The sequence below is a fragment of the Chrysochloris asiatica genome, unplaced genomic scaffold (genome assembly GCF_000296735.1).
Source record: "Chrysochloris asiatica unplaced genomic scaffold, ChrAsi1.0 scaffold00078, whole genome shotgun sequence".
In the NCBI taxonomy this organism is placed as follows: domain Eukaryota; kingdom Metazoa; phylum Chordata; class Mammalia; order Afrosoricida; family Chrysochloridae; genus Chrysochloris; species Chrysochloris asiatica.
This window is the reverse complement of record NW_006408596.1, coordinates 11384082-11408091: the sequence shown is the minus strand read 5'-3', so window position 1 is coordinate 11408091 and position 24010 is coordinate 11384082. Positions and strand designations below refer to the sequence as shown.

General features: G+C 45.7%; 1 protein-coding gene across 1 annotated transcript in view; it reads left to right on the top strand.

The window, feature by feature from the left end:
• Positions 1-5251: 5251 nt before the first annotated feature.
• Positions 5252-24010, top strand: part of RNFT2 (ring finger protein, transmembrane 2) — a 92798-nt gene continuing 74039 nt past the window's right edge. The window contains exons 1-4 of the mRNA XM_006865471.1: positions 5252-5281; positions 5791-5849; positions 13083-13567; positions 19251-19327. Of these exons, the coding sequence (XP_006865533.1) occupies positions 5252-5281; positions 5791-5849; positions 13083-13567; positions 19251-19327 (651 nt within the window). The remainder of the gene's footprint in view (positions 5282-5790; positions 5850-13082; positions 13568-19250; positions 19328-24010) is intronic.

Genomic DNA, 24010 nt, shown 5'->3' with positions numbered 1-24010 from the left:
GACCTTGAGGTTAGCAGCCCAATTTGTAACCACTACGCTACCAGAGTTTCCTAATTTGGGCTGTTGTTGTTGTTATTGCCATCGAGTCCGTTCGGACCCATGTATACGGTTTCCGAGGAGCGACTGGTGAGTTTGAACCGCCGACCTTGCAGTAGGAAGACATTAAGTTGAGGTTTGTAAACTCTTGAAAAATAGTTAGGTAGTGACCCATTTCTTGAATGGTGCTGAACGTTAGAGCCGCAGTGATTAAGTGCTCAGTTGCCAAGCTAATGGAAGGGTTAACTGTGCCAGCTGTTGGTGTATGGTAAGGTGGGGTGGGGGGCTAGCAAAGCATATCGTAGTCTGTTTCTGTAAACATTTATAGCCTTGAAACCCTACGTTGTTGTTATTGTTGTTGTGAAGTGCCGTTGAGTAGATTCCAACCCATAGCGACCCTATATAGGGTTTCCGAGGAGCAGTTGGTGAGCTTGCACCTCCGACCTTGCAGTTCAGATGGCTTTGCAGTCTGGTGCATTAGCCCACAGCGCCACACAAGGACTATGGAACAGTTCATTTCTGTCCTATAGGGTCACTGGGTCAGAATTGACTGATAAGAGTGGATTTTTTTTTTTTTAATAGTGATCAGAGTCATTAGGATCAAATACCATCTATGTTCCTGATACCAAAAATTCAAGGAGTCCTGGTGTGGCGCTGTGGATTAAGGCGCCAGACTGCAAAGCCGTTTGAACTGCAAGTTTGGCGGTTCAATCTCACCAGCTGATCCTTGGAAACCCTATACAGGGTCGCTATGGGTTGGAACTGACTCAGCGGCACTTCACATCAACAACAACAAACCTGTGCATGGAGAATAAACCCAAACCACCAAACCCACGGCCATTGACTCAGTTCGGATCCGTAGTGACTCTATAGGACAGTGTAGGACTACTCCCTGTGGGGTCCTGGACTGGATTTTAAGTCTTTATGAGAGCAGACAGGCTCATCTGTTCCTGCAGAGCAGTTGATGGTTTTGAACCACTGACCTTGCAGTTAGCAGCCCAATGCTTAACCCACTACATCAAGGCTCCCTAACATGGAAAATATGTGGTCAAGTGCTGTCAATTCGCTTCTGACCCATAGTGACCCCATATAGATAGGGTTTCCGAGGATAAGCTGTTGATCCTGAACCTCCAACTTTGTGATTCAAACCAACTTTGCAGTTTAGCGCATTAATCCACAGTGGTACACCAGGACTCCAGATGCTGTGGTTGTTGTTGTTAAGTACCGTAGCGTCGGTTCCGACTCATAGTGACCCTGCACAGGGTTTCTGAGGCTGTAAATCTTTACGGGAGCAGAAAGCCTCATCTCTCTTCTGTGGAATGGCTGGTAGTTTCGAACTGCCAACCTTGAGGTTCGCAGCTCGATTCGTAACCGCTACACTACCAGAGCTCCTTAAATGCTGCAGTAGAGAGGTGAAAAAGGCAAGCTGGATCCCTGCTTTTGTGGCATATACATGCTAATAGGAGACCAATCATAAATAAGCAAGTGTGTTAATAAATAATGTTGTTGTTGTTAAGTGCCTTTGAGTCGGTTCCAACCCATAGCGACTCTGTACAGGGTTTCCGAGGCTGTAAATCTTTATGGGAGCAGAAAGCCTCATCTTTCTCCCATCGAGTAGGTGGTAGTTTTGAACTGCTGTCCTTAAGGTTCGCAGCCCAATTCGTAACCAATGGTGTGGCACTGTGGGTTAATGCGCCAGAATGCAAAGCCGTTTGAACTGCAAGGTTGGCAGTTCAAGATCACCAGTCACTCCTTGGAAACCCTATATAGGGTCGCTATGGGTTGGAACCGACTTAACAGCACTTCACAACAACAACAACAACATGCTACCTTGAATAAATAATAAAGCAGAGCAATTTTATGAGAGTATATGCAGATGATACAACCTTGCTTGCTGAAAGTGAAGAGGACTTGAAACATTTACTTATGAAGATCAAAGAGCACAGCCCTCGATATGGATTACATCTCAATGTCAAGAAAACAAAAATTCTCACCACTGGACCAATAAACAACATTCTTATCAATGGAGAAAAGATTGAAGTTGTCAAGGACTTCATTCTTCCTGGATCAACTATCAATACTCGTGGAAGCAGCAGTCAAGAGATCAGATGACGTATTGCAACAGGAACTTTTTAAAGTGTTGAAGAGCAGAGAAGTCAGCTTGAGGACTATGGTGCACCTGACCCAGGCCATGGTGTTTTCAATAGCCTCATATGGATGTGAAAGCTGGACTGTGAATAAGGAAGATGGTAGAAGAATTGATGCCTTTGAGTTACGGTGTTGGAGGAGAATACTGAAAGTGCCATGGACTGCCAAAAGAACCAATAGATCTGTTTTGGAAGAAGTGCAGCCAGAGTGCTCCTTGGAGGCCAGGATGGCTAAGCTTCGTCTCTCCTACTTTGGACATATTGTCCGAAGGAAATAGTCGCTGGAGAAGGATGTCATGCTGGGTAAGGTGGAGGGTCAGAGAAAAAGAGGAAGACCCCTAACGAGATGGATTGGCCAGGTGGCATCATTGATGGTGTCAAGTGTGGCAGCGGTAGTGAGGTTGGCCCAGGATCGGACATTGTTTTGTTCTGCTGTGCATGGGGTCGCTATGAGTTGGTTCCGACTCGATGGCACCTGACAACAACAACAAAAACATACCAATGGATAGAGTCCTGGTGTGGCACTGTGGGCTAATGCATCAAACTGCAAAGTTGTTTGAACTGCAAGGTCGGCGGTTCAAGCTTACCAGCTGCTCCTTGGAAACCCTATACAGGGTCGCTATGGATCGGAATGGACTAGACAGCATTTAACAACAACATACCAATGGATGGCACTTAACAGTAACTGAGGGAGAAAATACTAGGAGGTGGTGACGTTTGACCTGAGGGAGCTAGCTAGCTGTATAAACGTTTGGGGAAAGGCATTCATGGGAGAGGGAACAGCAAATGCAAAGACCCTAAGTCAGGGACAAGCCTGCATGTTTGAGGCACAGAAATGCCAACGTGGCTAGAGGCGAGTGGCAGAAGGGTAGAGCGTAAAGACATGAAAGTAGAAACAAGGCCCCCCCTAGGAGTCATGGAGTTTATTCTTAGCTTCATGAGATTCTGTTGAAGGGTGTAAAGCAGGAGTAGGGAAATCATTTGGTCTGGCCCGGCCAAGGCAATTACAGTTCCAGCCATTCACATTGTGTTGTTGTTGTTAAGTAGTGTGGAGTTGGTTCCCCCTCATAGTGACTCTGTGTATGGTTTCCAAGGAGTGACTGGTGAGTTTGAACTGTTGACCTTGTGGTTCAAACCAACCTTGTCCAGTGCTTTATCCCACAGTGCCACACCAGGGCTCCAGCCATCACGTTCGTGGGGGTGGGGTGGGAGGGTGTCGTCATGGTTTTCCCTGATCCTTCTCGCTCTTGGAGGGGGGTTGTCTAAAGAATTCTTCCCACCAAGTTGCCGCTTCTCAGTCACACATGAACAGTAAGCATTCCCTTAGAATCTCTTTATTGCAAAGCAAAAAGTACGCTTCAGAGAGAGAAGTGGGTCTTTTCTCTGTGAGTGGAGTAGACCTGGGGGCTTTAGGGAGCATTGATTAGATCAGGTCAAAGCGAAAGGACACTTCAAAGAGAGAAGACCTTTTGGGGTTTGGGTGCACTGGCTTATAAAGGTCTCTTCCTCAGACAGTGGGGTTGTTGTTCAGTGCCATCGAGTCAATTCCAACCCATAGCAACCCTACATAGGGTTTCCAAAGAGCAGCTGGTGAGTTTGAACCGCCGACCTTGCAGTTCAAGCGGCTTAATGCATATTAATTAGGAGGAGTGGTCTGTTGAATATTCATGGTTTTTCAGTAGAGGGATGCAGGCTTCTTGGAAATGGAGCACCTTCTGCAGTTGTCAGCTTTACACGCTATCTGTGTGGCTTGTCTGCCTGCAACCAGCTACTTATGTTAGGATTTCAGGTTGTGATATCCCCAGCTCTGTCTCCGCGCTTTTCTTCTCAGTGTTATCCTGCTTCTTGGATTAGAGATGTCCTCCTCCTTTTAGGGGAAGCCAGGGTAAAAGAGATCTTTGGCCCCAGGGGTCCTACCTAACTTGTCCCTGACATCGAGGAGTCGGTTCTGACTCATGGTGACCCTGCATAGGGTTTCTGAGGCTGTGAATCTTTATGGAAGCAGAAAGCCTCATCTTTCTCCCGCAGAGTAACTGGAAGTTTCAAACGGTTGACCTTCAGATTAGCAGCCCAACTTGTAACCACTATACTTCGAGAGGTTCTTAGCCATTACATTGTTGTTGTTGAGTGCCACGGTTGGTTCCCACCCATAGGAACCCTGTATATGGTTTCCAAGGAACAGCTGGTGAGATTGAACTGCCTTGTGGTTCAAACCAACTTTATAGTCCAGTGCATTAGCCCCCAGTGCCACACCAGGACTCCAGCCATAACAGTGTTGTTGTGAAGTGCTGTCAAGTCGGTTCCGACCCATAGCGACCCTGTATAGGGTTCCCAAGGATCAGCTGGTGAGCTTGAACTGCCAACCTTGCAGTTCAAATGGCTTTACAGTCTGGCGCATTAGCCCACAGCGCCACACCAGGACTGCAAGCCATCACGTTGTTGTTATGTGCCGTGGAGTCGGTTCCGGCCTGTATAGGGTTTCCGAGGCTGTAAATCTTTACGGGAGCAGAAAGCCTCATCTTTCTCCTGAGGAACGGCTGGTAATTTCGAACTGCTGACCCTGAGGTTAGCAGGCCAATTTGTAACAACTACGCTACCAGAGCCCCTTAAGCCATCACATTAGGGGTAAGTTAATAAATGTTTGACCAAATATAGCGGGCTAATTTTTAAGTCAATAATTTTGTATGGCTTGTAAATGATGTTATAAATTTCAGCAGATAAAAAGTTCACCACCCCTGTTCTAAAGTATGTTTTGTGTATTCCCTAATCAGGACTCATAATTTAACAATAGGACAAAATACATTAAGATCCTAAGCCCCACAGAGAAGCTAGTGATAGCCTTAGGAGAGATATTGAGCAGAAGGAAAGATCTGCTTATAGCTACTGAAGACACTCCTAAGACTTTTTGTTGGACTGAAGTGTCCTATAGACTGTTAAGCCAGCTGTTCTGTCCCATCCAGGCTTTGGAGTCTCCTACAAGCTCCCCTAACCAGTGCATCCCCTCCATAGTAGGAGGGGGAGCCCTGAATGCCCACCCCAAGTATCATCAACATGGAGTTCTGAAGTCCATGTGGTTCCTCACGGTGAACCAGGGACGTGTCTCCATTAGAACTCCCATCTCCATTTCTGCTTTAATCCTTAGAGAGGAAGGAAGCTTAGAGAGGACTCCGCCATTCCACCCTGGCCTGTTTAACAGATGGAGAATCAGAGGGCCCAGAGAGGTGACTGACTAGTCCAGAGTCACACAGCAAGTTCAGGGCAGCATCTTACCAAACTCCTGTCTCTTAACAACCAGTTACTGCTGACTTCATTGCCTTCCCCCTCCCCTGCTTTGACTGCTGCCTGGTTTGATCCTTTTTCCCACCCCTTCCCTTCAGCCTCTCTCTGGGTCTCAGCATCTTCATCTATAAAATGGAGTAGTTGATAATCGTTTACCTCAGGATTGATGTTGAAATGAGGGTTGAATGGCATAAAAGAGCAAAATGTGGTTTTGAAAATGTCCATGAGCTAGCTCTCCAAATGTAAGGAATGGGGACTTATTCCCAGTTACCATAGCAACCTGACAGGAGCGAGTGGAAAATGGCTCACACCTTGTGTTGGCTTTCAGGTGTTAAGGAAAATGCAGAGACGGCACAGCAGCAACACGGATAACGTTCCACCTGAAAGGTAGGCTCCCCCCTGGTCTGCGAGCTTCATATGGTGAAGGGAACAGCCCCAAATCAGATTCAATATTCCCTGTTCAGGGTTCATTGTTAGAGGCGGAATCAGATCCAATTGGAAACCCCTTCACACAGTAACAGCATATTCTAAACACTTTATGCATTCTAGCTTGCACTTGTTGTTATGGTAATTCACAAAGCTTGTGTAAGAGTGATCCACTTGACTCTGAGGCTAGAATTTCTCTTTAAGCCTCACTCAGGCTCTGACTGTCCCAGCCCCTGACCTCCACCCCCAGTCTCCCCAGTGCTGGAACACACAGCCAAGGAGCAGGCACCAAGCTTTTCTTCCTTCACCCCCCCATCTCTGGTCCCTTGTGACACTGTGGCTCCAAAATCACACACAGCTTCTGGTCTGAGTTTTGTATCAAGCGACCCTGTTATAGAGGCAAGAGCCTTCAGACAGTCATTGGCCAAAAGCCCAGCAGTGGTGCCTTTGACAGGTGACTACACATCCCTCAGCCTGAGCTTCCCCGTGCATAAATGGCAGGTAATCAAACTCAGGGGCGTTCAGGAATGAGTCAATGATTATGAAAATGCATAAACACTACAGATGGTGTCTAGGAGTCCATACCTACTGAAACTGATTTACAGCTAGTGAAGACACAATTACTGTCTGCTCTCAAGCGCCCCACGAGATCTCAGGCACGGACCATGGCGCATAAACAATAGCCACTGTACACTGAGTACTCGGAGTCCTGGTGTGGCGCTGTGGGTTAATGCACTGGACTGCCAAGTCGGTTTGAACCACAAGGTTGGCAGTTCAAGCTCACCAGCCACTCCTCGGAAACCCTATACAGGGTTGCTATGGGTTGGATCCAACTTGACGGCACTTAACAACAACTGAGTACGTGGAATACTCGCATGGTACGAGCAGTTAGCATACTCGGCTCCTAATCATAGAGCTGTAGGTCTGAGTCTACCCAGAAATGCCTCTGAAAAAGGCCTGGTAATCTCTTTCCAAAGGTAAGCCCTAGAAAGCCCTATGGAGCATGGTTCCTCTCTGGATCAGGGGACCCCATGACTCTGGATCAGCTATTGAGCACTGTATTCTGTGTCCCCCCGCACATTAGCCTGAGGAGGTCAGGACTGTATGCACCAGGGGCTGCCAAAGCTCATGGAGAAGTTCCATTACTTTATCATTCAGTTTGCCATGCGCTTTTTGAAGCTCCCTAATATATAAGGATAAGCATTAGACTGCGAACTGCACTGTCCGCAGTTCAAACCCACCAGCTGCTCCTCGGAACTCTATGCAGGGTCATTAGGAGTTGGAGCCAACTCAATGGCAGTTAACAACAACAGCTAGTATATATGTGACTTTGATTATATTTTCTTATTTAGAGTCATTTTATAGAATGGTGGTGGTGATTTGGTGCCATGGAGTTGTTCCCGACTCATAGCAACCCTGCCTAGGGTTTCCGAGGTAATAAATTTTTATGGGAGCAGAGAGCCTCGTCTTTTGCCCCCAGAATGACTGGTAGTTTTGAACTGCTGACTTGAGACTAGCAGCTCAACTCGTAACCACTACGCTACCAGAGGTCCTTATTTTATAGAAGTGTGCAGAAATTTGTTGCACCCTTTTGCCCTCCCCTGACACATAGTTTATCCTGTTATTAACATCTTGTATTCATGTGGTCTGTTTGTTGTAATTGATGACACACTGTTGGTACATGACTTAACTCAGGTCCACAGTTTACGTTCCTCTTGGTGTTACACAGTTCTATGCATTTTGACAGGTGCATGATGTCATGTGAACAGAATCACAAAGTAGTGTCACCCCCCTAAAAAATGGCCTGTGTTCTACCTATTCATCTCTTACTGTCTGCCACCCCCATATATCCTTATTGAACCCCTGGCAACCACTGATCTTTTGGGGTCAGGACTGCTTTTCTCACCATTTTACAGATGAGAAAACTGAGGCTCAAAGAAGAGCAGTAAAGTCCATAACGGCACACAGCCAAGAAGTGGCAGGACTGAGGTTTGGACCCGAACCACAGTCAGCCCCGTGTCGGCTGTCTCCCATGCAGGCGGCTTCCCCTGCTCTCCTCTCCTGGGCTGTCTCAGTCCCTGCCCTTAAGAGGTTAAGTTGGAAGGCCAGCCGCTGCACCAACCCTCCCCACCCCTGGGAGTGTTCTTTCCCTGTTAGGCTGGAATCTCAGCTGCATGCTGGGCAGAGGCCCAGGGAAGGGAGACCAGCTATAAAAAGCCCCTTGGTGGGCAGAGTGTCCTCTGGGGTTACTCGGCGCCCATTGAGCCTAGTGAACTCTGAGTGCTGGCGAGCTCAAGGAGGGTTGGGAGGGAGAACTCCATGGGGCAATGGGTAAGAGAGGACGTGTCCCACATGGGCCCCTGCCAGAGCTCCTGCTTTCTTCTCAGCTTCATGAAATGCAGAAAAAGCTCAAGGCCCCTTGAGGCTCATGGTCCTGGTGTTGGTAGTTGTTGTCATTAGTTATACTGTGATTAGTATTACTATCCAGACCCCCAGGGAGTCAGACCACACAGTTCCTGAGCTTTCGGAGTCACCAGGGACAGAGCACCAGGGGACTGAGTAGCTATCTTCAGCAAGCACCCTACCTTGAACCCCACAGATGTTAACTGAGGGTGCCAGTCTAGTTTTAAAAGTCAAGACACCCAGTCCAGGGCTTCTCCTGATTGGCATTACCCCCACTGCTTCACTGGTGTTCTGCAACATACCAATAGGCTGTCTATAAAAAAAAAAAAAAACAATTCCATGATCAAGTAAGTTTGAACAACACAGAATTTAAACAAAGCTACTTTTTATCAGCTGCACGCCCTCTCAGAGTCTTCAATATGCCCATTCATTCATTCCTTCAAACAGTATTTCTTAAGCCATGTCTCTGTGTCAGGTATATTGTGCTGGGTAGTCATGTCACAGTGCTCTTTAACCTCATGGAGCAAGGCCCAGACTAAAACAGTGGTTCTCAGTACCAGGGGACTTGGAAGAAACAAAGATCCCTGGGCCCACATGCCAAGATTTTAGTTCAGTCGATCTGTAGTGAGGCCAGGCACCTGTGTTATTTTTTGTTTTTCAAAAGCTCCCCCTGAATGATGATTATGTGCAGCCAGGGTTGAGAAAGTGCGACAGGTGTAGAGGCTGAGATAAACAGTAAAATGATTACCGTGGTCCATCCCATGGGCTAGGTTCCTAACTGCTACAGGGAATGAGCACACACAGGATGACTGAAAACATCACAACTGTCTCACAATCTGGAGACTAACAGTAAAGAATCAAGGCTAGGCTGTCTCCAAGGCTCTATCTAGGTGAGAATCTCTTCCATGCCTTTCCCTGAGCTTCTGGTATTGCCGGTAATCGCTGGCTTGTAGATGCATCGCTCCAATCTGTCTCCATTATCACAGGGCATGGTCCCTATGTGTCTGTCACTTCTTGTCTTATAAGGACACCTATTATATTGGATGAGGGCCCACACCTAAAGACCTCATCTTAACTTGGTTACATCTGCAAAGAGCCAATTTCCAAATGAGATCACATTCAGAGGTACTTGAAGTCAGAATATCAGCGTATCTTTTGGGAGATAGTTATAATTCACCACATAACAGGGTGCAGTGTGAACAAGGAGCAGAGGAGTGGTCGTTATCTGGAAGGCAAGGGACACTCCAGTAAGGAAGAAGGATTTTAACTGGAATCTGAGCAATGAGTGATTTTAACCCATGGGACGAGGTGAAGATGACAGTCCATGCAAAGACACGTTGGGAAGTGAGAAAAGCACTTGATGACGTTGGAGTTTAGAGCCATGTAATGAACTCTGGCAAACTCATCTCTCTGCACCTCAGTTTCTTTATATGTAAAGCCATAATAAGGAGTTTAGATTGGGAAACCCTGCTTGTTACTGCCGAGTTGGTTCTGACTCATAGCAACCCCAAGTACAGCAGAAGGACACAGTGCCCGGTCCTACACCACCCTCACAATCATTGCTGTGTTTGAGCCCCTGTTGCAGCCAATGTGTCATTCCCTCTCATTGAGAAAGGGGCTTCCTCTTTTTCACTGACCACCTACTGGACCAAGCATGATGGTCCTTCCCCAGGCATTGGTTCTTCCTGATAACATGTCCAAAGTACTTGAGAAGAAATCTCACCATTCTTGCTTCTGAGGAGCTTTCTGGCTGAACTTCCTTCAAACAAGTCTCTCGAAAGCTTCAACTCTACTTTGAGAAGGCAGCTCTTCCCCAGTTGTATTTTAAGTGACTTCCATCCTGAAGGATTTAACTTCCAGCTTTCTATCAGACAGTGTTCCACTGGTATTCATAAAGTGTTCAGTAACTAGTTTTTTAGGCGTGGTCCACCTCTTCCTCCTTCCTAGTCTGTCTTCGTCTGGAACTCCGCTGAAACTTGTCCTCCATGGGTGACCCACCTGTATAATCTGTCATCTACTCAAAGACAAGGGTGCATTTTAAAAAACAAGTATTGGATCAATTCAGACAGTGAAATGCACCCTGCTTTCTGAATAGAAAATAGATTATGTAGGTTTAGTTGTGGAAGTGGTATAAAACTTTCTGGGCAGCCTTATTCCCACTGCCATTTTGTGACTGAACGAGATAGCACATGCATTTATCAAACATCTACTGTGTGTGCCCTGGGCTTGGATCCAGAGGAGAGAAAAACTCAGCTTTTGTTTTCAGTAAACTCAGGGCATTTTGGGGCATCATAGGAATCTGGCAGCGCCTTGAGGGAGCCCCTTGACACTCCCCATCTACATCAAGCAGATCAGCAGCACTTGTATGTGTTCCATAGACTAAGTTTCCATGTCATAATTCCATTTGGAAAGAAGGTTAAGTCAATGAGAAGAGAGGGGTTCTACAAAACCCCCGGACAAGACAGCCATGAGTAACTTTACCTAGTTCGGGAATCTCTGCTCACGGAGAGGTGACCCCAAGCTCTTTGCTCCTCCAGTAATGGCTGTGAAAGGTCACTAAATCCGGTGCCTGAGCCCAACACCCCAGGCCTATTCTTGAAAGCAGAAACAACAATTTACCCCTGAAGTCTTCTATAAGGATGAGGGATGTTTATTGGGCACTTACTGTGTGCCAGGAGCATCTCAAGGGTATTGTAAATTTCATCTCCCTATAAGAGTCTTTCTGTGCGTGAATAACGTTTATGCCCATTTTTTCAGTGGAGGAAACTGAGTGCAGGCCTGTTAAGGTCCCTATAAAAGGTGGAGGTAGGGTTTGAATAAGGGCCTCAACATCTGTTAAGTCTTCCCATTACAGCCTGCTACCTGCCTAATACCAGCTATGACAAAAGTTGGACCTGCTCAAGAACTGAGGATTCTAGAGCCAGGGGCCCTTGAGTTCTAAAGTTATTCTAAACTCATAGAATTTACTGGTCCGTTTTCAGTAAAGTATGGTTGTTAATATGTGAACCCTAGAGTTGGTCTGCCTGAATGTGAATCACCCTTAAAGCATCCCTCACCAGTTATACCACTCTGGGCAAGCTACTATATCTCTCTGTGCCTCAGTTTCTGTATCAGTAAAATGGGATGTTGTTTGTAAGTGCCATCAAGTTGGTTCTGACTCATTGTTGTTAGGTTTCATTGAGTCAGTACCGACTCATAGTGACCTTATGCACAGCAGAACAAAACACTGCCTGATCCTGGGCCAACCTCACTATCATTGCCACGCTTGAGCTCATTGATGCTGTCCCTTTGCCAATCCATCTCAGTGGAGGTCTTCCTCTTTTTCTCTGACCCTTCACCCTACCAAACATGATATCCTTCTCCAGTGACTGCTCACTCCAGACAACATGTCAGAAGTATGAGAAACGAAGTTTGGTCATCCTGGCCTCCAAGGAGCACTCTGGCTGCACGTCTTCCAACACAGATCTATCAGTTCTTTTTGCAGCCCATGACACTTTCAATATTCTCCTCCAACACCATAACTCAAAAGCATCAATTCTTCTATGGTCTTTCTTATTCAATGTCCAGCTTTCGCATGCATATGAGGTTATTGAAAATACTATGGTTTGGGTCAGGCGCACCTTAGTCCTCAAGCTGACATCTCTGCTCTTCAACACATTAAAAAGGTCTTGTGCAGCAGATTTGCCTAATGCAATACATCGTTTGATTTCTTGACTGCTGCTTCCATGAGTGTTGATAGTTGATCCAAAAAGAATGAAGTCCTGACAACTTCAATTTTTTTCTCCTCTAATAAGAATGTTGTTTATTGGTCCAGCGGTGAGGATTTTCATTTTCTTTACATTGAGACGCAATCCATAGTGAAGGCTGTGCTCTTTGATCTTCTTCAGTAAATATTTTAAGTCTTCTTCATTTTCAGCAAGTAAGGTTGTATTTGAATATCTCAGGTAGTTACTTAGTCTTCCTCCAATCCTGATGCCATATTTTCCTTCATAGAACCCAGCTTCACAGATTATGTGCTCTGACTCAAAGCTGCCCTCTATTAGGTTTCTGAGGAGTGGTTTGTGAGTTGGAACTGCCAGCCTTGTGGTTAGCAGTCCAGTGCTTATCCTACAATGCAGCATCACAACTCCAGATGGTGATAATATATTATTATTAGGAGTTCCTGGGTGGTTGTACATGCTTAAGCTCTTGCTACTAAACAAAAGGCTGGAAATTCTAGTTCATCCATAGGTACCTCAGAAGAAAGATCTGGTAACTGAGTTCTGAAAGGTCCCAGCCATTGAAAGCCCATGGAGCACAGCTCTAATCTGATACTGATGCAGTCAGCATGAGTCTCAGGTGGCTCAGTGTTGATTGTTTTTATACAGTATAATTACTGATAATACCAACCTTCATGGCTGCTTGGTGGTGGCGGTGGCTATGTGCCGTGGAGTCGGTTCTGACTCATAGTGACAGTGTATAGGGTTTCCAAGGCTGTGGATCTTTACGGAAGCAGAAAACTTGATCTTTCTCCTACAGAACCACTGGTAGTTTCAAACTGCTGACCGTGAGATTAGCAGCCCGACTCATAACCACTATACTGCCAGAGCTCCTGCAGGATTGCTAAGAGGATTTTATGAATTGTTAGGTGAAACACTGAGAAAAGGATCTGACACATTTTAAGTTTTTAGTAAAGGTTGGGACCCTATTGCTATCATTGTTGATATTGCTACTTCTCTCGGTCATCCTTTGCAGTGGGATCTATCTTTCTACCCACCTGACTGTGTGCACTTTCTCTCCCAATGCCCCCAGAAGCCGCAGCCAAGCGCTCAGCTCAGAGGCAAGTGTGGATGAAGGTGGCGTCTTTGAAAGTCTGAAAGCAGAAACCGCCTCTCCCCCAGTGCTCTTCTCTGGCTTAACCAGCCTAACAGGCCTCCCAACAGGCAGCATCCCCGCCAACCCCTTCCCGTCCAGCCTGGTGTTGGGCTCCTCAGCCAGCGGCGGGGACGTATTCATCCAGATGCCAGCCTCCAGGGAGGATGGTGGGGGCCGGGCCGAGGGGGGCACCTACCACCACCGCCAGCCCCCACACCACTTCCACCACGGCCACCGAGGGAGCTCACTGTTACAACACGTCGGCGGAGACCACCGTGGGCACTCAGAGGAAGGGGGCGATGAGCAGCCCGGGACACCCGCCCCTGCCCTGTCCGAGCTGAAGGCCATCATTTGCTGGCTCCAGAAAGGACTGCCCTTCATCCTGATCCTGCTGGCCAAAGTCTGCTTCCAACATAAGTTGGGTGAGTGCCTGTCGTGGGCAGCCTGGGGCATCCCGTGCAGCTGTAGGTTGGTGCATAGTGCTCCTGCACCCAGAAAACCAAGCCCAGCAAGTACAAGTACCCCACTGGGCTTCCCAGCTGTAGTCGCCATGAGCACACTGCCACCTCTTCCTCCTACGGAGACACTGGTGGGTTCAAACCTTTCCTTGACAGCTGAGCACTTGAACCACAGTGTCACCGAGCTCCTTTTTGCATGGTGCTTATGAGATTGCCTAATTGCTGTTTAGGGCAAAAAATCTTAAGGGCATGGATGGTGAAGGCTGCCCAATATTGTAAATATAATTAGTGTCACTGGGTGGGGCACTTACAGATGAGCAGTGGTGGTGACCCTGTATAGGGTATCTGAGACTGTAAGTCTCTACAGGAGCAGAATCTCATCTGTCACTCATGGAGCAGTTGGTAGACTTGAACCACTGACCTTATGGGTAGCAGCCCAATGCGTAGCCCACTACAGGCTCCTTATCAACTGGTTAAGATGGCAAATTTTATGTTATAAATATGTTTTTGGTTTTGTTTTTTTGTTTTTTCAGAAGTAAGAGACTATAGGATTATAAATCAGATCTGAGTTCAAACTTGGCCCTACTAGCTGTGTGACTTCGAGCAGGTTGTTTTCCCTCTCTGAGCCTCAGTTTTATCATCTGTCAAGTGGAGGTTAAGATAGAAGTTTCCTCAGATGGTTGGTTGGTGTGAAGCACTATAGTAAATAACAGGGTCTGAATCCTGTCTCTGCCCCTTCCTAGCTAGGTAAGTTATTTAACCTCTCTGTGCCTCGGTTCTGTCATCTGTGAACTGGGGATTACAGTAGTACAGTATTACAAGTGCTTAACCGTGTGCACCATCCAGGGTCTTTTAATAGTAATATACCATCCCTGTACACTTCAGAGGTTTACAGTGAGGTATGAATGAGTTAGTACTTACAAAGCATCTAAGACAGTACCTGGCAAATGAGCAATACTGGACTTGTTAGGTGCCATGGAGTTGGTTCCCTTATGCACAGCAGAGTGAAACACTGGTTTTGTGCCATCCTTACAGTTGGTGGTACATTTGAGTACATTGATGTTGGCACCATGTCAGTCCATTTCGTTACAGGTCATCCTCTTTTTTTCCCACCCTCCACTTTACCAAGCATGATATCCTTCTCTAGAGACTGGACCCTCCTGATAATATGTCTGAAGTATGAGACACCAAATTTCCCATCCTGGCTTCTAAGGAACATTCTGACTGTTCTTTTTCCAACACAGATTTGTTTGTTCTTCTGGCAGTCCATGATACTTATAATATTCTTCTCTAGCACCACAATTCAAATGCATCAATTCATCAACAGTCTTCCTTATTCGTTGTCAAATTTCACGTGCAGATGTTACTGCTGTTCAGTGCCATCGAGTTGGTTCTGACGCACAGCGACCCTGTATAGGGTTTCTGAGGCTTTAAATCTTGGTGCAAGCAGAAAGCCTTATCTTTCTCACATGGAGTGACTCATGGGCTTGAAACACGGACCTTGTAATTCACAGTCCAGTGCTTATCATATGGAACCACCTTGCTCCCTCACCTCACATACATATGAAGCTATTGAAAATACCATGACTTGGGTCAATTGCACCGTAGTCCTCAAACTGATGTCTTTCCTCTTAAACAGTTTAAAGAGGTTGTCTGCAGATTTGCCTAATGCAGTACATCGTTTGATTTCTTTGCTGCTTCCATGAGTGTTGATTGTAGATTTAAGCAAAATAAAGTTTTTGACAACTTCAGTTGATTCTCCTTTTATCACGATGTTATTTGTTGATACAGTTGTGAGGATTTTTGTTTTCTTTACGTTGAGATGCAATCTACACTGAAGGCTGTAGTCTTTGTTCCTCATCAGTATTTTAAGTCTTTTTAGCTTCCAGCAAGCAGAGTTGTGTCATCTATATATCACAGGTTGTAAAATGAGCCTTCCTCCAGTCCTGATGCCACCCTCTTCTTCATATAATCCATCTTCTCAGATTATTTGCTTAGCATACAGGTTGAATTAGTCTGGAAAGAATACAACACTGGCACACACCTTTCCCGAATTTAAACCATTCAATGTTTCCTTGTTTTGTTCAAATGATTGCCTCTTGGTCTGTATACTGGTTCCTCATAAGCACTATTTTAAGTTTTCTGAAATACCCATTCTACACATTCACAGTTTGTCATGATCTACACAGTCAAAAGCCTTTCCATAGTCAGTAAAGCCCAAGTAAACATCTTCCGATTTTTTCTGCTTACTGCCAAGATCCATCTGATATCCCTGGTTCCATGTCCTCTTCTGAATCAGGCTTGAATTCCTGGCAGTTCCTTGCTGATGTATTGTTACAACCATTTTTTAAATTATTTTAAACCAAATTTTGCTTGCATGTGATGTTAATGATATATGTATTTATGTATTTAATGATTTATGTATTCTGTTGGATCATCTCTCTTAGGAATGGGCACAGATAGGGATCTCTCCAATCAGTTGGCAAGGTAACTGTCTTCCAGATCTCTTGGCATAGATGAATGAGCACCTCCAATTCTGCATCAGTTTGTTGAAAGGTTACCATTTATATTCCATCAATTCCTGGAGCCATGTTTCTTGCTAACGCCTTCAGTGCACCTTGGACTTCCTCCTTCAGTACCATTGGTTCTTGATCATATGCTACCTCTTGAAATGGCTGAACACTGACCATTTCTTTTGGGTGCTGTGACTCTGTGTATTCCATCCATCTTTTTTGTTGTTGTTGTTTTCTGCATTAGTCAATGTTTTGCCCATTGTTTTTGTTAGGTGTCATTGAGTCATTTCCAATTCATAGCGACCTTACGCGCAACAGTACCCTGCCCGGTCCTGCGTCATCCTTGCAATCGTTGTTAAGCTTGAGCCCATTGCTGCTGCCACTGTACCAGTCCATCTCCCTGGGGAAGCCTGCCTCTGTCCTGCCAACCCTCCACTTTACCTAGCATGATGTCCTTCTCTGGGGATATAGAGTCCTCCAATATTGCATATAGATGCTTAAATTTTTTCTTAAGTTCTTTCTTTCAGCTTGAGTAATGCTGAGTGTGTTCATCCCTTGGTTTTTCTAACTTCAGGTCTTTGCCCATTTCATTATCATACTTCACTCTGTCGTCTCAAGGTGCCCTTTAAAGTTTCTGTTCAGCTCTTTTACTTTCTCATTTTTTCTCTTTGCTTTGTGAGTCCTTGGCAAGTACAGATTATTATTTTTATTATATTTGTTGGTCCCCCTGAGTAGCATAATTTTAGTGTTTGATAGTTACTATGAAGACATAAAATACTTAGCACAGAACTTGGCACATCGGAAGTATTCAGTAAATATGAACCTAATGTTACTATTTAAATATAGGATCGTGATTCACAAAGTGCTTCACCTACTACCTAGCTTCATGATGGTTGAGTCTCCAATGTTGTTATTATTATTGCAATCATTACTTTTTCCATTGGATCATGATACTACTACACACTGTTGTTGTTGTTGTTAAGTGCCATCGAGTCGGTTCCGACCCATAGCGACCCTGTACAGGGTTTCCGAGGGTGTAAATCCTTACAGGAGTAGAAAGCCTCATCTTTCTCCCGCGGAGCGGCTGGTAGTTTCGAACCGCTGACCTTACGGTTCGCAGCCCGATTCGTAACCACTACGCTACTACACACTAGAGGGCTTCTAAAGGCTCTTGTGTTTGTATTATGGTAAGAAATATCTCGTGGTCTCTCCTGCTTGCCTTTATAAAGAAGAGATTAAACCTGTTAGTCCCCTCTGGGAATTTCCAGCCAACTCAAATCACCCCACCTTCCTTGATGCGGTGCCACTAACTGAGCCCCTCCCTTTCCATGCCCATTTTACTTCTATCAGGATTTTGGCACACAGAGCTGGATTTTCTTCTTTTTTGACTTTTTTATTTAATTTTTTTTTTTTTTTTAAATCAAAGAGGAAAGTAGAAAGAGAGAGGTTACTAGTTTGTTTTGTTTTTTTGAGTCCTGATGTGGCACTGTAGGACTGATAATTCTAAGGTTAGTGGTTCAAACCCACCAGCCGCTCCTTGGAAATCCTATACAGGGTCTGACACTTAACAACAGCAGTTTCTATTTGACATGTATCCTGGTGTGGCACTGTGGGTTAATGTACTGGAATGCAAAATTGGTTTGAACTGCCAGGTCAGCAGTTCAAATTCACTAGCCACTCCTCAAAAAACACTGTACAGGATCACTTTGAGTCAGAACTATGTTGATGACACTTAACAAGTGAAGAAATGAGACATCTCTTACAAAGCAGGTCTGAGACAATACCTGGGGTGCACATACTATTAAAAAGTAAAGGCAGGGTCCCAGCATAATCCATTTTGCTTATTGTGCAAAATCTGAAATCCACCCTCAAGAACAAAAATTCCTGACCGTGCGGCTTGGAAATGTAAAGGTGGACGTTTTGTAGCAAAAGGAGGGGAGTGATTGACTTTGTGGTACAGGAGCGGAGGTCCCTGGGACCATCAAGGGAGAAGAGCGGAGTACGGGACCCTACCCAGAGAAACAGTGACACCAGAGATGGAGGCAGAGACAATGACGTGGAGAGATGGAGCAGCTGGGGACTCTAGACCCAGGGAGGGAGAGGGGCTGTGTGCTGACGACTAGGGGGCAGGCTTGCAGGGTATACCCTTTGGTTAGTTTATGATGCATGGAGGGGATTGTAACCATGACAATGAGATGATATACGATAGGATGAATGTAAAGCTAATGTCCTCCCATGTAAACTATCACATAATTCACAATAAAACATTTGAGAAAAAAACAAAAAACAAAAATGGGTTGTACAGATCACTAAACCCACCCGTCACCATCAAGTCATTTGTGACTCATGGCAGCCCCGTATTAAGGTTTTCCATGGCTGGTTTTTCACTAACAGATTACCAGACCTTTCTTCCACGGTACCCCTGGGTAGATTCAAATTGCCAACCTTTCAGAGAGCAGCTGAGCATGTTAACCATCTGCACCATTCAGGGACTCTGTGAAGGTCACTACTTGGTAAAAAGTGCAGGATTCCAGCTTGATAAAGCTGAGTAACAACTAATTGAAATACAGAATAAAATTCAATTCTGTACCCCTTTTGCCTGGGCCACAATTACCTGTCAGCCTGGAATCTTTCTCCTTTATCATTACATTCAGAAACCCTATGCAGGGTCACTGTGAGTTGCACAGCTCGACAGCACTAAACAACAACTCCGGCTATGCAATGTAAGCACCATCACTCCACAATGGAAGTACTGCTGTTCATTGCACGTTTTACAGATGAGGAAATAGAAGCTCACAGAGGTAGCATGTCTCACCCAGACTCTCACAGAGAAGTTTCAGAGTCTGGATGTGAACGCAGGTTTACAAAGCCCATAGTCCTAACTTGGTGCTATAAAATGCCTAAATCCCATCCCTAGTCAGGGGCCTATTCTCAGAGTGGTTCATGGTTCCCAGTAATCTATTTGTCAGCCCAGATCCCCCAGAAGTGGGGTTTTCTCTCTTGTCCTGGAATATCCCGTAAGCTCAGAGGGCACTAGGGACTAGTCTTTTCTAACTGCTCACAGGCCCTTGGAAGTCCAGTGCCAGGCCTGATGATCAGTGATTGTTGTCCGACGGTCGGTCCTCTGTTCACAGGCATTGCCGTGTGCATCGGGATGGCCAGCACCTTCGCCTACGCCAACTCCACACTCCGAGAACAGGTCTCGCTGAAGGTGAGTCACTTGGTGTGTTAGTTCTCCTATGGATCTGGGACTCTACAATTGTAAGATAATAAATTTCTCTTTATATATATATATATATAACAACAACATAATGTATGTTTCACTGGTTTTGCTTCTTTAAAAAATCTGTCCTAAGGTATGTGGTACCGAGAGAGTAGGGTTCTAAAGAAACAAAATCATGAGGATGAGTTCTCTAAATTGGTTCTTAAGTCTGACGCATTTTAAAGGTAGCGTAGTGGTTACGAATCGGGCCGTGAATCTTAAGGTCAGCAGTCTGAAACTACCAGCGGCTTCGCGGGAGAAAGATGAGGCTTTCTGCTTCTGTAAAGATTTACAGCCTCAGAAACCCTGTACAGGGTCGCTGTGGGTCAGAACCGAATCGAAGGCACTTAACAACAACAACAATACAGGGTGGAGGTATGTCTGACCCCCACTTCTTAGGGATCGGCCATGGGCTGATTTTGAGTTTGGTCCTCATTCCCTTTTGCAGAGTCAGAGGAAGTCAGACTTAGTCCCCACTTGGTTTACGCAGTTGGTGCTATAAGCAGGAGCCATTGAAGTGGCTTCAGACCTATGAAATTGTAAGGCTTTGTGGAGAAAGAACCGAGGGTCAATGGATAAAATACTTCAGTGCAGGGGTGACTGTCAGCTTCTGGAGTTGCCTGGAGCCCATAGCAGGCTGACTGTAAAAGATAGCTTGTTTAGCTCTGTGGCCTGGGCCCATTGAAATCCACCCTGCCAGAGGCCCAAGGCCATATGTATATGGAAGGGGACAGTCCAAGGGAGAAGCAAAGATTGAACTTGATTGTTTTAAAAGGTTTCTGTGTTTGACTCCTTTATGGATGGAGTCTTGATGTGGTGCTACAGGTTAACATGCTGGACTGCAAGGGAGGTTTGAGCCTCAGGGTCATCTGTTCAAGGTTACCAACTACTTCTCGGAAACCTTCTACAGGGTCACTATGACTGGGAACCGACTCAATGGCACTTAACTACAGCAATAATGGTGGTGGTGGTGTGCTATGGAGTCAGTTTCGACTCATAGCGACCCTGTAGAGGGTTTCCGAGGCTGTAAATCTTTACGGGAGTAGAAAACCTCATCTTTGTCCCATGGAGCGGCTGATAGTTTCAAACTGCTGACCCTACTGTTAGCAGCCCTACTTGTAACCCACTACACTACCAGAGCTCTGTATGGCTGCAATTAAATATGACCACAAAACTGGTATAACATTGTCCGCAAAGACAATTTTCTGCATTCAACTGTGGTAAGTAGCAACTGGGATATTAAGAGCTCATGAACAGCCATCTAAGGTACAAGTAATGGTGTCTACCTGTCAAAAACAAAGATGAGTGATGAACATTGAAAACATTTGGAAATAATTAGTCCCAGGGAACACAAGAACATCAGTCTCCACATCTCTGAGACCGGAACTAGATGGTGCCCAACTGTCATGACCAAGTGCTCTGGAAGGGGATCCCCTCGGGAGGTCCTGGAGAGCATGGGCCATAGAGATAGAAACTTTGCCCTTGGTCATCCTCCAGGTCTGGAACTGAACTCACCCCCGTGAATCAGTGTTCAACCAAGCAATAGATAGGTATACAGGGTGGGGAACAACACTAATGAGGTACACACACCATACAATGGTCAACCATTCAAGATCAGAAGGGCAGCATTTATTTAAGGAGGAGTGGAAACAAGACACCTGGGAGGGAGTGGGATATGTGATGCTGCATTAAGGGGATTGCACTCATTGAGATGAAGTGTGACCACAAACTTGGCAGTGGTGGTGGTGTGCCGTGGAGTCAGTTCCGACTCATAGTGACCCTGCATAGGATTTCCAAGGCTGTAAATCTTTACGGGATCAGAAATCCTCATCTTTCTCCCACGGAACGGCTGGTAGTTTCGAACTGCTGGCCTTGAGGTTAGCAGCCCAACTTGTAACTACTACACTACCAGAGCTCCCCAACCACAAATTTAGTAGATTAAAACAACACACAACCATTGTCTTTACAGTTCTGCAGGTCAGAAGCCTAAAATGGTTGTAAAATCAAAGGATCACCAAGATATTTCGTTCTAAAGGCTCCAGGGAAGAATCTGTTTCCTTGTCCTTCCCAGCTCTGGGTGCCTCCACATTCCTTGACTCACAGCCCCTTCTTCTGTCTTTAAGCAGCAGCATTGCTTCTCTATGATTATTCATTTAATGATAGGGAAAAATGGAATGAAATCATTATGAAGCCCCGTCACAGTTCCTTCGAACTCTTCCTCTTTTGCCCTTCTCTTCCATCTCTATGAACAGCTGTGATTACATTGGGCCCTCCTAGGTAATTGAGCATAATCTCACTATTTTTAAGGTCAGCCTTAATTCCATCAGCCTATCTAATTCCCTTTTTCTGTGGACCTAAACCTAAGGAGGGGGCTTCAAAAAGTTCATGGAATAATTGAATTAAAAGATGATGGAATTGTTCCACAAGCTTTTTGAAGCACATTGTCCCCCTCTTTCACTCCAACCTGTTACAGATGCCCAGGCTTAGGACATGGACGTCTTTGGGGACCACTCTAATATGAGCAGGCCCCTAGATGTGTCATCCTCCTCCTGCGCCCCCCAACAGTGGTGTTTCGTCTCCATGCTCCTGGGTCAGTCCCATTTGGCATTCAATCTGTTAGCTCACTTCCAGCCTACCTGTTCCACAGGTGCTGCTGGGCCCCACCACCATCACCAGGAGTCCCCACTAAAATCTGCTGTTTAGGGACTGTTTGCCGGCACAAGCATAAGCCTGTTGTACATCTCATCTCAACAGCCTTTGAAGGGAAGCAGAATCACTCTTACTTTCCAAATCAAGTGGCTCAGAGACACCAAATTCCTTGCCTGAGGTCACACAGCCAGTGCAAGTGGTAGCCTGAAGGCAGGTAGTTGGGTTCAGATCCCCAATGTGTCCTTCCACCCACTGCAAGCTTTGAACAGATTCCCTTGGTGGTCCCATACTCATTTGTGACCTTGGTTAAAGGAACCATTGCTAATAACTTCATAGAGGATTGAATGAGATTGAGCATGGAAGGAATTTAATCCCAAAACCCAAACCCACTGCCATCGAGTGGATTCGGACTCATAGTAACCATATGGACAGAGTGGCCGTGCTTCTTACGGCTGCTGACGTGACCATCTCTGCAGGAGCAGACAGCCTCATCTTTCTCCTGCCGAGTAACAAATGAGTTTGAACCACCAGCCTTTCCGTTAGCAGTCCAACACTTAACCCAGTGTGCCATCATGGATTCTTGAATTTTGTGCAAGAATCATTTAGTTGAATTCGTTGTTTGTTTGTTTTTTAAGTTATGATTTCTACTATGCCTGTAATTTCATAATAATAACCACCACCTTTGACCCTTTCTATGGCAACCTCTGCGTTTGCAAAAGCACTTAGACTTCCATGAGGCACAGAGGGCTACTTAGTCTCCATTTGACGCAGGGTCACCTTGAGGCCCAGAATTGAACATGGAGCCAGAGGTTCCTTCAGACCCTTAGTCTCTTTGTCTTCAAGCAAACCTCTTCTAGCTGCTGTTAAAAAAGCGCCTGACCCAGTACTGCAGTGGGAGGCTCCGGTGGCAGACTGTTTCTCAAAGACAGTAAGACCCAAGTAGGGCCTTGATTTGATTTTTAGAGGGCATCAAGAATGCCTGCATCCATGGACATGCTTCTAGGTGACCTGGAACCCTGTGAAGCCACAGGTGGCATATGACCTGAAGGTACTTAACTCCTGAGAGGCTTCATGTGATTTTCCAAAGGCAAAGGGATCTCAGTTTCTCAACAGAGAGCTAACCCATTTGTTGTCCAGGGTGTGGCTTCTCACAACATTGATAAGTCCCCCTTTTGGTCTTACAGACTTTATAGGGAATTAGACTGGAGTCTGTTATTTATTGGGGTGAAAAGGACTGCAAAGTGAATTAATCTTATTGATAAGAGCAGTTGGTTGGTTGGAGGTGGTTTCTAGGGTCATTAACCTTCACCACTCCTGGAATAATGGGTAGCTAGAGATGCATCATTTATTTGTGCAGTCCACGGGAATGCGTATTGGAACGGTGCGTGGGGCTCGCGGGTACGTCTGGAGCCAGCACGTTATTGAGCATTTACGGAAACCACAAGGAAGGTTACACTGGGAAAGTTCTGACCTCATCTTGTTCCAGCAATGCTACCGCCCTGGTCCAGGAAAAGATGTGCTTTTGAGAATCGGCAGCAGAGGGGTCTGTATCTGTCTCCCAGGGCACACAGGCCCTTCTCTGTACCTCCAAGGATTTCTACTCTGGCTGAGAAACTCCTGTGACATAGCAAGTGGAGAATGGTTTCTAGTTTGTCTTCCTGGGAGTGAACAGTTACAAGTTATTTGGGGCTGAATTGTGAGTGGCCAGACATAGGAGTTTGAATTTAATCTTGGAAATATAGCCCTATAACGAGCAAGTAGCCCAGGGGAGTATCCCAGAAGACCTTTCTGGAAAAAGTTAGGAGAGATGCTGCTTAACGATAGGTCTGCATCTACTGCTGGGCCCTGAGTTTTAATTAGATCCACCCTGTAGCTTTCATTAGATTCGCCCTGTAGCCTTCATTAGCGCCACCCTGTATCCTTCATTAGACCCTGTATCCTTCATTAGATCCACCTGTATCCTTCATTAGATCCACCCTGTAT